The sequence below is a fragment of the Parus major genome, chromosome 20, assembly GCF_001522545.3.
Source record: "Parus major isolate Abel chromosome 20, Parus_major1.1, whole genome shotgun sequence".
NCBI classification, from domain to species: domain Eukaryota; kingdom Metazoa; phylum Chordata; class Aves; order Passeriformes; family Paridae; genus Parus; species Parus major.
In genome coordinates, this window is record NC_031788.1 from 7,293,668 (window position 1) to 7,305,495 (window position 11,828).

Genomic DNA, 11,828 nt, shown 5'->3' on the forward strand with positions numbered 1-11,828 from the left:
CCTTCCCTTCCCTTCCCTTCCCTTCCCTTCCCTTCCCTTCCCTTCCCTTCCCCTTCTTCCCAGCAGAGAAGGCCATGGTTTGTTTCGGGAACATGTTCATCGAGCTGCCGAAGGCAAAGACCCGGGAGATCCTGCGGCAGGGTGAGGTCACCCCGAGGGCTCCGTGTAGCTATAAGAGTTTTAATGAGCACCATCATTAATAAGGTGTTGGTTCAATTAACGGAGTTCTGTCCAGGGATGGGCTTTGATGTGACCAAAACCTCTCGAGACGCTGATTCTGGCCCGTGCTGTGCCCTGGGAAGCACATGCAGAAGCTGCTCAGCTCTGGGGGTGGTGGAGGTGGGGTGGGACCTCCCTGTGCCTGTGCTGTGTCCCATGGGAAATTGAGCCTTCATCCCAGAGCCCACTGCAGTCCTCCTCACTCCTGCCTCTTTTCCCAGACCAGGAAGAGCTGGATGAGGAGATAAACAACCTCCGGAAAGAACTCCGGGTGAAGGTCAACCAGCTCTATGAAGCTCAAGGTAAACGCTCCCACTCTGGAAGCTGCTCAGTGCCTGGGAGCAGACTCATGTATCAGGAGGGTCCAGAAACTCCTTAGTTCCATTTGTTCCTGCAGCCTCTTTTCCACTGATTTTACAGTTCCCTCTGTGCCCCAGCAGCATTGTCCGTCTCTGTGTGGAGCTGTCACCCAGCAGCACCCTAAACCCCCTCTGACACTGGGATAGGGTGACCCCACTTCAGCTTCCAGGAGTGTCCCTGCCCTCCCCACAGCCCCTCTCGAGTTTACCGTGACCTGCTTCACTTCTTTTGTGATAAAATCCTGATTTTTTTCACTGTGTTTTCTCAGGCAAACCTGAGCTGAAGGGGTTTAACCTGAATCCTATGTCTGCCGAGGAAATGAAACTCATCAACCGCATCCTGGAGGGCTGAGGTGGCCATGCCATTGTCACAGCGTGTTTGGCTGTCACTGTGGGTTCATGTTTCCATAGCCACAGTCCTCGGGATTTGCAGGGCACTGCTGTGTCCAGAGCCCACGTAGGTGAGGGCCCTGGGAATCATTTGGCTGCTCAGCTACAACACTGCAGTTTGTTTGGATCACAAACCCCTTTTCCTTGCTGGAACTCGGGTGGCAGAGCCGTGCTGAATGCAGCACTGGGCAAAGGCCCACGGCTGGGGTGGAGGTGGGATCATTAAAATCAGAGCAGTGGGACATTTCCTGACTCCATGTGTATGTTCCTTGTTGGGGGCTTATGTGAACGCTTCTGGCTTCAGAGCTGCTCCTTTGTCACGTTGGGAACAGGAGTAGGAGGGATTGGGAATCCTCCACATGCCTGAAGCACAGAAGAGGAGTTGTGCACGCCCATGGCATTCAAACAAAGCCAAGCTGTACATCTGAGGCACGTCAGGAATCTCTAAGGATGTGTAGGGAGGAGCAGGAGGAGGCAGCATCCTTTCAGTCTTGCTTGGAAAACATGTTCCACTGTTGGAAGGCAAAAGAGCAGAAATTAGGCTTTCAGGACTGGATGAAGGGATAAAACTTGGGTATATTTAAAAAAAGCAGCCTGAGGAGGCCTGAGCAGGAACACTCACTGAGTTTGTCTTGTAAAAGGACAATTGATGAAACCAGTAGTAGTTTCTGCAAAGGTTTTAAAATTTGCTGTTTTCTGCACTCCCTCCTCTGAATGTGCTCCCCTAAGGGCTTAACTCGGTCAAGAGCATAAGATTTTTTAAAAATAGTGATAATTAGTACATGACTACAGTGAGTTTGATTTTTTTCTGCTTACAGGGAAGTGTGTGGGTCCAGCCAAGCCCTTACTTTTTTGAACTTCTGTGGAGATATTTCTCCACATAAAAGGATAACATGGCTGTTGTCCTTTCTCCAGCCCTGAGGTTGCTCACCTGTTCTGCCAAATCTTGCATGAGCAACAGAGCTGGGCCTGGTCCCTTGCTCTCTTTCCTTTTTCCCAGCCATGACAATGATAAACACAGCACCACCATTTCCCTGGCTCCCTGTCCACCTTGCAACTTAGCAAGGCCTTCTCCTGTCCTGGCCAGTTCTAAGCATGCTTCAAATTACACAGAGTTCCAAAAAATACCCTGTATCTGACCCCCTAAAACCAAGGTGTGATTTCTTTAAACCAAAAAACCCAACTACCATTGCTTGGTCTAACTTTTAAAATTCTGCTGCTGACACTACAAACCCTAAATGTGTCTCTGTCCACTTCAGGCTTAACATTTCAGATACACAGATTAAAAATAACAGACTTACTACCTGAACTGTCTTGCCTGCAGCTTTTTCAGAAGCTTGCCTGTCTCCTGGGAGCAAGAGGCAGCTCACAGTGCCATATCCCAGTGTTGGAGTTGCTCTTACATAACCCATGTGGTGCAGCCAGTCCGTGTCTCTGAAATGTGATGGCAGGGTTATTTTTACAGTCTCATGGCAACAGGTTTTTTGCTCTGACATGTTTCCATAGTAGTAGCAGGAGGAGGATCAGGTGCCTGCCTGCCCTAAAAGCTTTGTTTTGCTGTGCAGAATGTGTTTAGCCCCTTTGTTTTCTTACATGGAACAGAACTAAGCTCTGCAGTGCAGAGGGCCAGCTGAGCAGCCAAGCATCCCTGTGTCAGCTAAAATACCTCATTCCAGCCCACTGCAGCTTCCAAGCTGGGAAACTCTCAGAAATAAAGGAGCCAGTGCCTTGTGCTGGGCCAGTGGTGTCCAGAGAGAAATGGGAGCTGCTGCTGCTGCCTAACAAGGAGAGAGCAAACTTCATCCATGAGGGTGTCTCCCAGCCCAAGCTTGGAATCAGCACCACACTTTCTGTTGTGCAGCCAGATTCCTGAAAAGCTGTGCCATTTGTTTCTTCCTAGGACACATCAGCCACAATGAAAACATTACCAGGCCAGTTACACAGCACCTTTCTCCTGCCTGTAGAGGTGAGGTGATATTTCACTTTCAGGTGAAGCTCTACTCGTGTGTTGTTAGTTAGAATCCACAGCCAGAGATGATGGTAGACAAACTGAGGTGTGCATGGCAAATGTGTGTCAGCTTATCCACGTATGGAGAATCCAAATACTGCTTCCCGTCAGTAAAATACACAACTTCAGGAAGGTGTCCAATAAACAGTCACCACAGAGTCAGATTTTGAAAACTTGTGGTCCTTTTAGTCTCCTAATTCATTAAGAGCTCACACACCCATTCTTGTTCTCTAATGAAGATATGCATTCCCCTCCTGTGCCAACAGCTTCATGACCAAGCAGGACACCTGCCAGCACTGGATGAATTCTGCAGCCAAATGTGTGTTTGCTATGACATTCTCATGATCACCCAGATCACCCCCTCTGCTGACAGGCCTGTCATTCCAGACCAGGTCAAAGCCTCCGACATGCTGCTCCTTCCCTGTCAGCCTATGGCATCAAACTCATGGGCTGAAGTACCTGAGCAATGACAATTCCCCAGCTGTATGCAGGAATCAAGTCCCAGGCAACCAGGGACACAGCTGAAAGCAGGGGACATCTCTTTGCTATTAATATCTGGGGTTAACACAGTTGTGTAGTCAATGACAAAATGCTGCAAGACCAGCTGCTGGGAACAGAGCGCTCCAGCAGCAGCACGAGTGGGAGGCACAGTGCACAAGGACCTCTGACAGAGAGCTCTTGTGCAAGTCCTGGCTCCAACAGGGGCTTCTATCCCTTGGCAGCCCCATGCTGCCTTGTTTTCCCTCTCTGAAGGGGCAACATGCTTCCTTACTTTGTACTGCTTCTGGATATTCATCATTTAATCACTATAAAGGTTAGAGGATTATGATCAGTTGCCAGGAAAATCATGAAACCAGACCATCCATCCCAAACACTGTAATAAAACCCCTCAGAAAGTGATAAACATCTTCACCCCCCTGCTCTCCCTGTTCACAATGCTGAGTCTTTCAGAAGATGAACTTGAGTTCAGAATCTCCCTGGCAGCTGGCAGTACAGGAAGGTGAAGTATTTACCTCCAGACCCAGCTGAGGAGATACAACAGTAAATTAGGGAGAAACAGGCAGTTTTGCCAATGGCTCATTAAGAAAAATGCCTGCCCACAAAATCATTACCCTGGTAGCAGGCAGGAGTGAGTGTGAAGCAATAGGAAATCCAACCCTAAATCTCTTTCCCATGTGCTGAGCCAAAGAACATTCTGAGCTTATTGCAAAGTTTCTATTCCTGTTCTTGATGATACTAAAGAAAAAAAAAAATCCCTTTGGCTTCCAGAAAGAAAAGTGAAAAATAAAGTCATGCTGAAGCAGTAAGTGCTGAGGAAGATTCACAGAATGAGCATTAACCCTTTTTAATTGCAGATGTGGGTGTCTGCAGAGAACAGGTTCCCAGCACAGTGTTCAGATATCTGAGAGCCCAGCAGCATTGTGATGACATCGAGGAGTTGCATTCCAATTCATTTCTTTCCTGACTAACTGAAGTTACTACAGCCCTTTATCTGCAGGCTGTCTTAGCAGTAATTTTGTTTGAGGCTGTGAACAGAGTAGACTGTGCACATTAGAGCTATCCCAGACCAGAACTGAGCTGAATTTATTTGTTCATTTGAAATAAAACTGTCCCCAGTGGCACCATGTGAAATATTGGGCTGAAGCTGACAGGACACAGTGCTGTAACAAGTAATACCAGTGACCATGTCTTGTTAGAAGGAAGAGTTAAATTAGAGGGATTTCATAGGAGAGCACCATCAACATAAGTCACATCTAAAGGAAATTGCCCTACCTATGGTTCTGCTTGCTCTTTACATGACTAAGCCTGAAGGAATAATAATTGTATTTTTGCTTGTCATTTTTGTAGTGCTATTTGCTGTTTCTGTTTCTCTCAACTCTTGTAATGACAAATCAGTTGTGTTCTCGGGTTCCTGCTGTTGCAATACTTGGGTTGCAAATGTAGCAGATAAATTTCTGAGAATTTCAGCTGAATTTCATGATAAATATTTTTCACTTAACCAGAGAGAAAACCTGTGTTAAAAAAGAAACAGAACCAATGGAGTCAAATTCTGTTTTAAATGCTTTTTGTTGTTAAGTACCCTCAGTTCCCAGCCTACATCTCAGTCAGTGCACCATGGACCTGGTGATGTTCATTGCTGGCAGCCAAACCACTCTGGGGGGGAGGTTTGTCAGTGCTGATGGGTCACTGCTGTGGGACACAAGCAGGAGAGATGACCCTCCATCTCTGGCAAGTGCTCTGATACTTGTGATTTGCTGGTACTTGGAGGGGAACATCTCCCAGAAATAGCCAAGTTGGCAGGGTTTCACAACACAGGGCTAGAGATCTGACAGTTATATGGTGCTGTACCCAGATGAAGTCTGATTGATTAAAAGCAGTTATATCTGTCCAGGTGGCAGCTTCCTTCATGTAACCAGTTCACACAGCTGTACAACTCACTCACAGCACCACGCCAGCTCACTCAGCCTGCAAACCCCTGCAAAGTGTGGAAGCATCACAAGACCCCCCCGCTGTCCCAGGGCCAGCAGCCAACCTGACACTGTAATCCCTTGTCTGCTTAATAACACATTTAGGGTTTCAGATCCTGATGGGTTAGGATGTCACAGTCCAGGAGCTCAAAGATGCATTTGTCACTGCTAATCCCCTTCTGAATGAACCTCTTTCTGGATGAAAGTGCTTGTCCATATCCACAACGAGAACCTCCACTGGCCCTGCCCCACACTTGGGAGTCAAGCACTGTCCAAGTTTCTCGACCACCAACCTGCAGCCCTGAGACATCCAAACAATTACATAAAGTCATTCCCAACAGATGACCACACATTTAGTCCATGTGATTTGTTTTCAATCATAATCTCCACAGCCTAGCAAGAATTCTGAGTAAAAAGCCAGAGACCAGAAGGGCCACCAACCACACTCAGCACTTAAGCTCTCCAGGCTTAACTGCTATACACCTACAGGAGAAAACAGTCCCCAGGTCTCCATCAGAAGCTGCCCACCAGCACTTGACCTCCTCTCTGCTATCAGGGTACTGCAAAAACGCTCCTTTCCCTTCTGACAAGAGGGATTTATAGAAGGGAGCAGCCCATAAAATGAGATGTTCAACACCACGCTCCATTATGCTCAAGCACCATTCTCAGATTCATGAGGAATCTGACAACCTATTTTTTTTCCTCCCTTCCTTCCTCCCTCCCTCTCTCTCTCTCTCAGCTGCCACCTCTTGAGAGAGGCAGCTTAACAGTGACAGCTGTGTGCAGCAATGCCAGCCTTGCTGTCCCTCTGAGACCTCAGAAGAGAAGGGCTAAGCTACATCTACCTCTCAGGAGTACTCTAACCAGAACATTATTGAGTTTCAAGTAAAAAAGATCCACCCTATAGATGCACAAAGCAGAAAGCTGACCCATCCTCACACCTAAAGCTGCCACCAAGGAAATCACCTGGCTGTGTGTCAAGAGAAGAGGCAGCACAGTTAAGTGGCTGCAGCACACATGGCAGCTGGCAGGGTGAGGTCAGATCACCTGCATCTGCCAGAGATCCCACAGAAGCAGCCAGGAATAGCCTGCATGTCCCCCTCCCTGGCCAGGATCAGTCAGCTGCAGGCTTTGTGCTGCCACATTTGTGAGAGGAACATCTGGGCTGAAATAGAGATAAAAGTCCAAGACAAACAGAGACTGAACAAGCAAATATGCAATTCTCACTCTGACAGTCCTCTGTGCCTCAGTGACAATTAATTATTTTCCCTCTCTGTCCCTATTTTCCCAATTTTCAGCCACTTGAGCTGAAATCAAACATCGCATGATGCTATCTGACCAAAAATAGTAAAAATCAGAAGTAATCAACAAGTAATGGAAAAGGAAAGAACAATTTCCCTGAGCTAGTGGTGTATCTTAAGGTGAGACACTGGCACAAGTTGCCCAGAAAAGCTGTGAATGCCCCATTGAGATAAACCAAAGTTTGCTTAGATAAATTGGTTTTGCCCTGCAAAGGCTGATAAGAAGCAGTTCCTGCAGACATGGCCTAATGTTTTTTTGTCATGCCAATTTCATCACTCCCGATAAAGCACAGCTGCATGTGACAGTGTAAAACCCCCCCAAGGGAGGTATCAAGGCATTTCCCCTAAGACTGAACCCATAAAACCCGTTGAAGTCTTTGTTGTGTGAGGGGTCCTAATGGATGCAGACTGTAACCATCATGCCAACCACAGACACTGAAACTGCAATGATCAAATCTCATCACTGGATCCATGGGTGGTGATATTTTTCCTCTCCCCTATCTTTCCTTGTTCTTTCCTTCTTTGCCTTATGTTTTCACTTTGTTTTATTTTTATATTTTTTATAGAAAATAATCAAAACAGCTGTATGCTTCCTTTTCTTTTAAATAGTTTTAAAACAAGCCTGCTTCATATACGTACATTGGTCATTCAGTGTCGTTTCGCTCTCATTCACAAGGGATCTATTAACAAGAACCTCAGTTACCACTCAAAGGTAGGTGGTAACACCCATGTGTGGAAGTGCTCAAGGCTGGGCTGGATGGGGTTTGGAGCAACCTGCTGTAGTGGAAGATGTCCCTGCCCATGGCAGGAGGTTTGGTACAAGATCTTCACGTCACAGAGTCTCCAAACCTTGGTGCACCCTCCCCCCCAAGGCATCCTGCTGCACCCGCACTCTGGAAAGGCTTCTGATCATTTAGAGTGAATGTGAACTCTGCTGAACTTTCACAGAGAGATCTGATGGATTTTTCTGTCTCCTAAACCATCAAATTGAGGTGGCATACCTTTTGGGAAGATGTGTTAATCAAATGAAAGCTATCAAACTCAATACAGCAGCAAGTGTGACACGCTGAAAATCAAATAGTTCTCTCCTGTGAATCACCCTGTCCTTACATCCTGTGAACCCAAGGAAGAAGAAAGGCTGCCAAAATTCAACCACTAACAGTAAAACCAGGAGTGACATTTCAGCTTTGTTCCGAGCTGATTTGTCACACTGACATTTCCAGTGATCTGGTGACACCAGTTTTCCAATGAAAAAGGACTGGGGAGAGACAGGGTGACAGCAGCAGCGATGGGCCAGCCGAGTCCTGTAGGTGTTTGCAGGAGTTGGAAGTGACAAGGTTCATCTGATGCATCTAATTCCAAGCAGTAGAACTGCACAGTCCTTTTCCTACCCTGCTGGAATCTTAGAAAATCTTGAGTTGAAAGGGACCTACAAGGATCTAAGTCCAACTCCTGGCCCTGTGCAGGACCACCCAAAGAATGTATAGTATAAATATATTATAAAACATGTGTATATTTTATATATATATATGATAATATAACCCAGTTGCTGCCTAGTGTTAGATATACCTGAGATTGGAAGTTTAAATATGCACTCAAAGTGTAAAAAAACAGATCTCAAAGCAAGTATCCAAGCATTTGGGAAAGTCCATTGTAAGAACCTCTATTGTTACCCTGGAGAATGGTGAAGGATATGGCAGGAGGGCAGGACGGGAGAACAGACCAAGCACTGGGAGAAGGAGAGGATGAAAAAAGAGCAAAAGAACAAAATGCCTGTTGGATATTCCCAAAGAAAAGACTGTCATTCTCACCTTCTTCAATCAATTATACATTTCAGTTTTCAGGAACATTCTCCCACCTTGTGACTTGCCAACTACAGATGGAAGAGCAGACTTAGTGGCTTTAACGTTAGCATTTCCTGCAGTTTTCCAGAATTTCAGTGCAGGAGACCTGCATAACCTGATTCATCAGCTGCTCGTGTGCAAGCATGTTTATTTAAGGTTATGGGGGCAGAGAGATTCAACAAAAACCCCCTCATATTTGAGTTTGGAGAATTCCTGGAGGAAAGGCAGAGCAGGCAGCCTATGGGGAACTCCCATAGCACCAAATAAACAAACTCTGTCACACGCTTCCAGAAATATATGTAACGCAACATATGTTGTTGGGAATTTTAAGTCCCTTTTAAATTTGTGTATGTTACAGAAGAACTTAATTAAACAGGAAAGACAAAAAAGATATTGGGGAGCTATGGCAAATGTGCAGAAAAATCCTGAAGACTGCCTAGGCTGCACATTGCATAAAAGAGGGTGAGGAGTGGCCCAGATAAGGCACCCAAGGAGCACAGCTCCCACACTGCTCCCCAGGTCCAGCTTCCTCCAGCCCCAGGATGTGGCACTGGGCACATCCTGACCTACTCCTGCCTCTGAGTGTGCGAGTGGGCAACCTGGGACATCACAACATGGGGCTGCTCCAAAACACAGACCAACAGAAGGAGTAACATGGAGTTTATTTTCACTTGCTTGCAAGTTTTGAGGTCAGCCACAATCTATTTATGTTGTTGGTACAATTTCAATAATCACAGGCTTTTCGTATATCCTTATTTACTGTGTTCTGGTTATTTACCATGTTAATTGAGGTTGTGGGGCATAAAATCAGCTTAATATAAGGGTTTTGTTGCCAATTAACACTTCCCATTTGTAGAGTTAGATAATCACTAGCTGCTATCCTCCTGGTTGTATTTCACGAGTTAGTTTGCATAATTACCTCCCAGTCACTTCTCACAAGGGTAAGACAAATCCTCCTGTCCCAGCCTCCTCACCAGACCTGCTGCACAAAACAGAGGGACTGCTCACTCGCAGGGGTGTGTTTTTAATTATGCATCACAGCACAACACTTAGGATGTTAAATGGCTTGAATCCTCTGGCACAGGCAAGGCATTTCTTGGTGTCACATGGTATTGTCAAAATTTCTAAAGGAAACACAATTTTTTCTTAATCCCCAGATCACTGGCTGAAGTGGAAGTGGTGGTGTTCAGCACAGCTCCAGGTTTGGGGGGGGAAAACATGACTCAGGGCATAAGGCTGCCCTTCTCTACATACAGGGCAGAGAGAAGTTCATGCCAATCAAATCCACCTCAGCTTGTACTCCAGACTGGTAATGGATATCCCCTCCTGAAAGTGTTCAAGGCCAGACTGGACTGGGCTTTGAGCAACCTGGTCTAGTGGAAGTTGTCTCTGCCCATGGCAGGGGGATAGAATGAGATGAACATTAAGATCCCCTCCAACCCAAACCATTCTGGGCTTCTGTGGTCATGGAGTCTCCCATAATCATTTCACATTCTTAGGATAGAATTCCACCCAGTAAGTTTACACCAGACTTGACATCTAACACAATGGGATTTCTCTAAATCCAAACAGATGTTTTCACAGCTCCATCTCTGGGGGCTGCCCTAATGCTCATTAACCAGAAGCCAAAAAACCCACCTGTCCTGCACACACCTCCACCCTCTTGCACACCTGCAGCTGAACTGAAAGATTTCAGAGCACCAACTCAGCCAGAACCCAACAGTCAGAACCCCTGGGAGCACAGTCTGTTCCTCCATACAGAGCTCTGCACTTTATACCTTCACCACTGAGTTAACTTTTGCTCTACAAATAAACTGAGCTGACTTTTGGCTGCTGAAATAAACTCTTACACAAGAAGCAGTGTTTTGGTGGTACATGTTGATCAGGAACCTGGCCAGGAGCACAACTTCTCCATGTTACCTTGCTCTGCCCAATTCTTCCTGTGGGTTTCCTGCATATTTTCCTTTCCCTCCGAAGAACGAAGGCATCCGTTCATCTCTCACTTTCCACACACTTACCAGTTTCATAACCCAAGTGATGCCAAGGTTCTTGCAAAATTCTTCCACAAACAAATAGCACTCTGAAGGCATTTTGAGGGTCTTCAGAATAAAGGCACATTTTCTTGCCTCAGGCTTTCCCGCTTCCCTTTCTAACTGTTTCCGAAACCTCTTCAGATCCTTTGCTAAGCTGCTGTTCTGACTCAGCTGGGTAGAAAGAGAAATACGAGATTCAGCACAACAAATGCTCCCACAGTATGACTTGCTTTAATTGCCCTTGAGAAGCTTCTGGGGATCAACTGCACCACATATTCTGAGAGGAAAAGTAAATAAATATGGATACCACTGAGAACTGCTTTTTCTTTGTGGACAAAGAGGATCAATTTCAATTTTCTGTCTCCCTGCACAAACACTGGGAACTAGAACAGAGCAAGTCTTACAATCCATGTTCCACCATTCCTGCTGTAGCTTTCCTGTGCAGCCAGCATCCCTCTCTCCAGGGCAGGCAGATGCCCACAGCGACCCTGCAGCAGCTCAGCCACAGCACTCCTGAACTCCGCTGGTCAACCCAGTGTTACAAACCACCCTCAACCTCCCTCCATAGAGTCACAGACTGGTTTGGGTTGGGAGGGACCTTAAAAACTCGTCCCATTCCACCCCCTTCCATGGGCAGGGACACCTTCCACTAGACCAGGCTGCCCAAATGCCACACTTGCTCCCAGTGGGATCACATCCCGCTGAGGCGCTGTGCTGCAGAAGACATTGCCCAGGAGAGGACAGGGCTGGAGGTGTTTATACATTGGAATGGGCTGCCCAGGAGGTGGTGGAATCAGCACCCCTGGAGGTGTTTAAGGAAAGACTTGAGTGGCACCCTGTGCCCTGGTCTGGTTGACAAGGTGGTGCCCAGTCATAGGTTGGACTCCATAATCTCAGAAGTTTTTTCCAACCTAATTAATTCTTCTAAATCTGTAGCGTCTAAACATGCCCATAGATACCATCCATACTCCCCATACATGGTGGAAGGCTTGGGGAAGGGGACGCTATCCTTGCCGTCACCTGCACAAGGATCGCATGGAGCTTAACATGCTGCCCCGGGGATGTGCAGGATCTGGGATACAGAGCCGGGAACCCGCCGGGAGCCCACCGGGACCGCTCCGGGCCCCGCTCTGAGCCGGGCCGCGACCCCCGACCCCCGCCCGCCTGTGAGGGCGCCGGAGCCCGCGCCCGTCCCCATGGCAACCG

General features: G+C 47.0%; 2 protein-coding genes across 2 annotated transcripts in view; one reads left to right on the plus strand and one right to left on the minus strand.

Moving 5' to 3' along the window:
- Positions 1–1,214, plus strand: part of PDRG1 (p53 and DNA damage regulated 1) — a 1,836-nt gene extending 622 nt beyond the window's left edge. Inside the window, exons 3-5 of the mRNA XM_015647700.3 lie at positions 67–141; positions 441–521; positions 848–1,214. Coding sequence (XP_015503186.1) covers positions 67–141; positions 441–521; positions 848–930 — 239 coding nt within the window. The 3' untranslated portion in view covers positions 931–1,214. The remainder of the gene's footprint in view (positions 1–66; positions 142–440; positions 522–847) is intronic.
- Positions 963–11,828, minus strand: part of TTLL9 (tubulin tyrosine ligase like 9) — an 11,890-nt gene continuing 1,024 nt past the window's right edge. The window contains exons 2-3 of the mRNA XM_033519178.1: positions 10,608–10,793; positions 963–1,480 (exon numbers count right to left, since the gene is read on the minus strand). Of these exons, the coding sequence (XP_033375069.1) occupies positions 1,454–1,480; positions 10,608–10,793 (213 nt within the window). The 3' untranslated portion in view covers positions 963–1,453. The remainder of the gene's footprint in view (positions 1,481–10,607; positions 10,794–11,828) is intronic.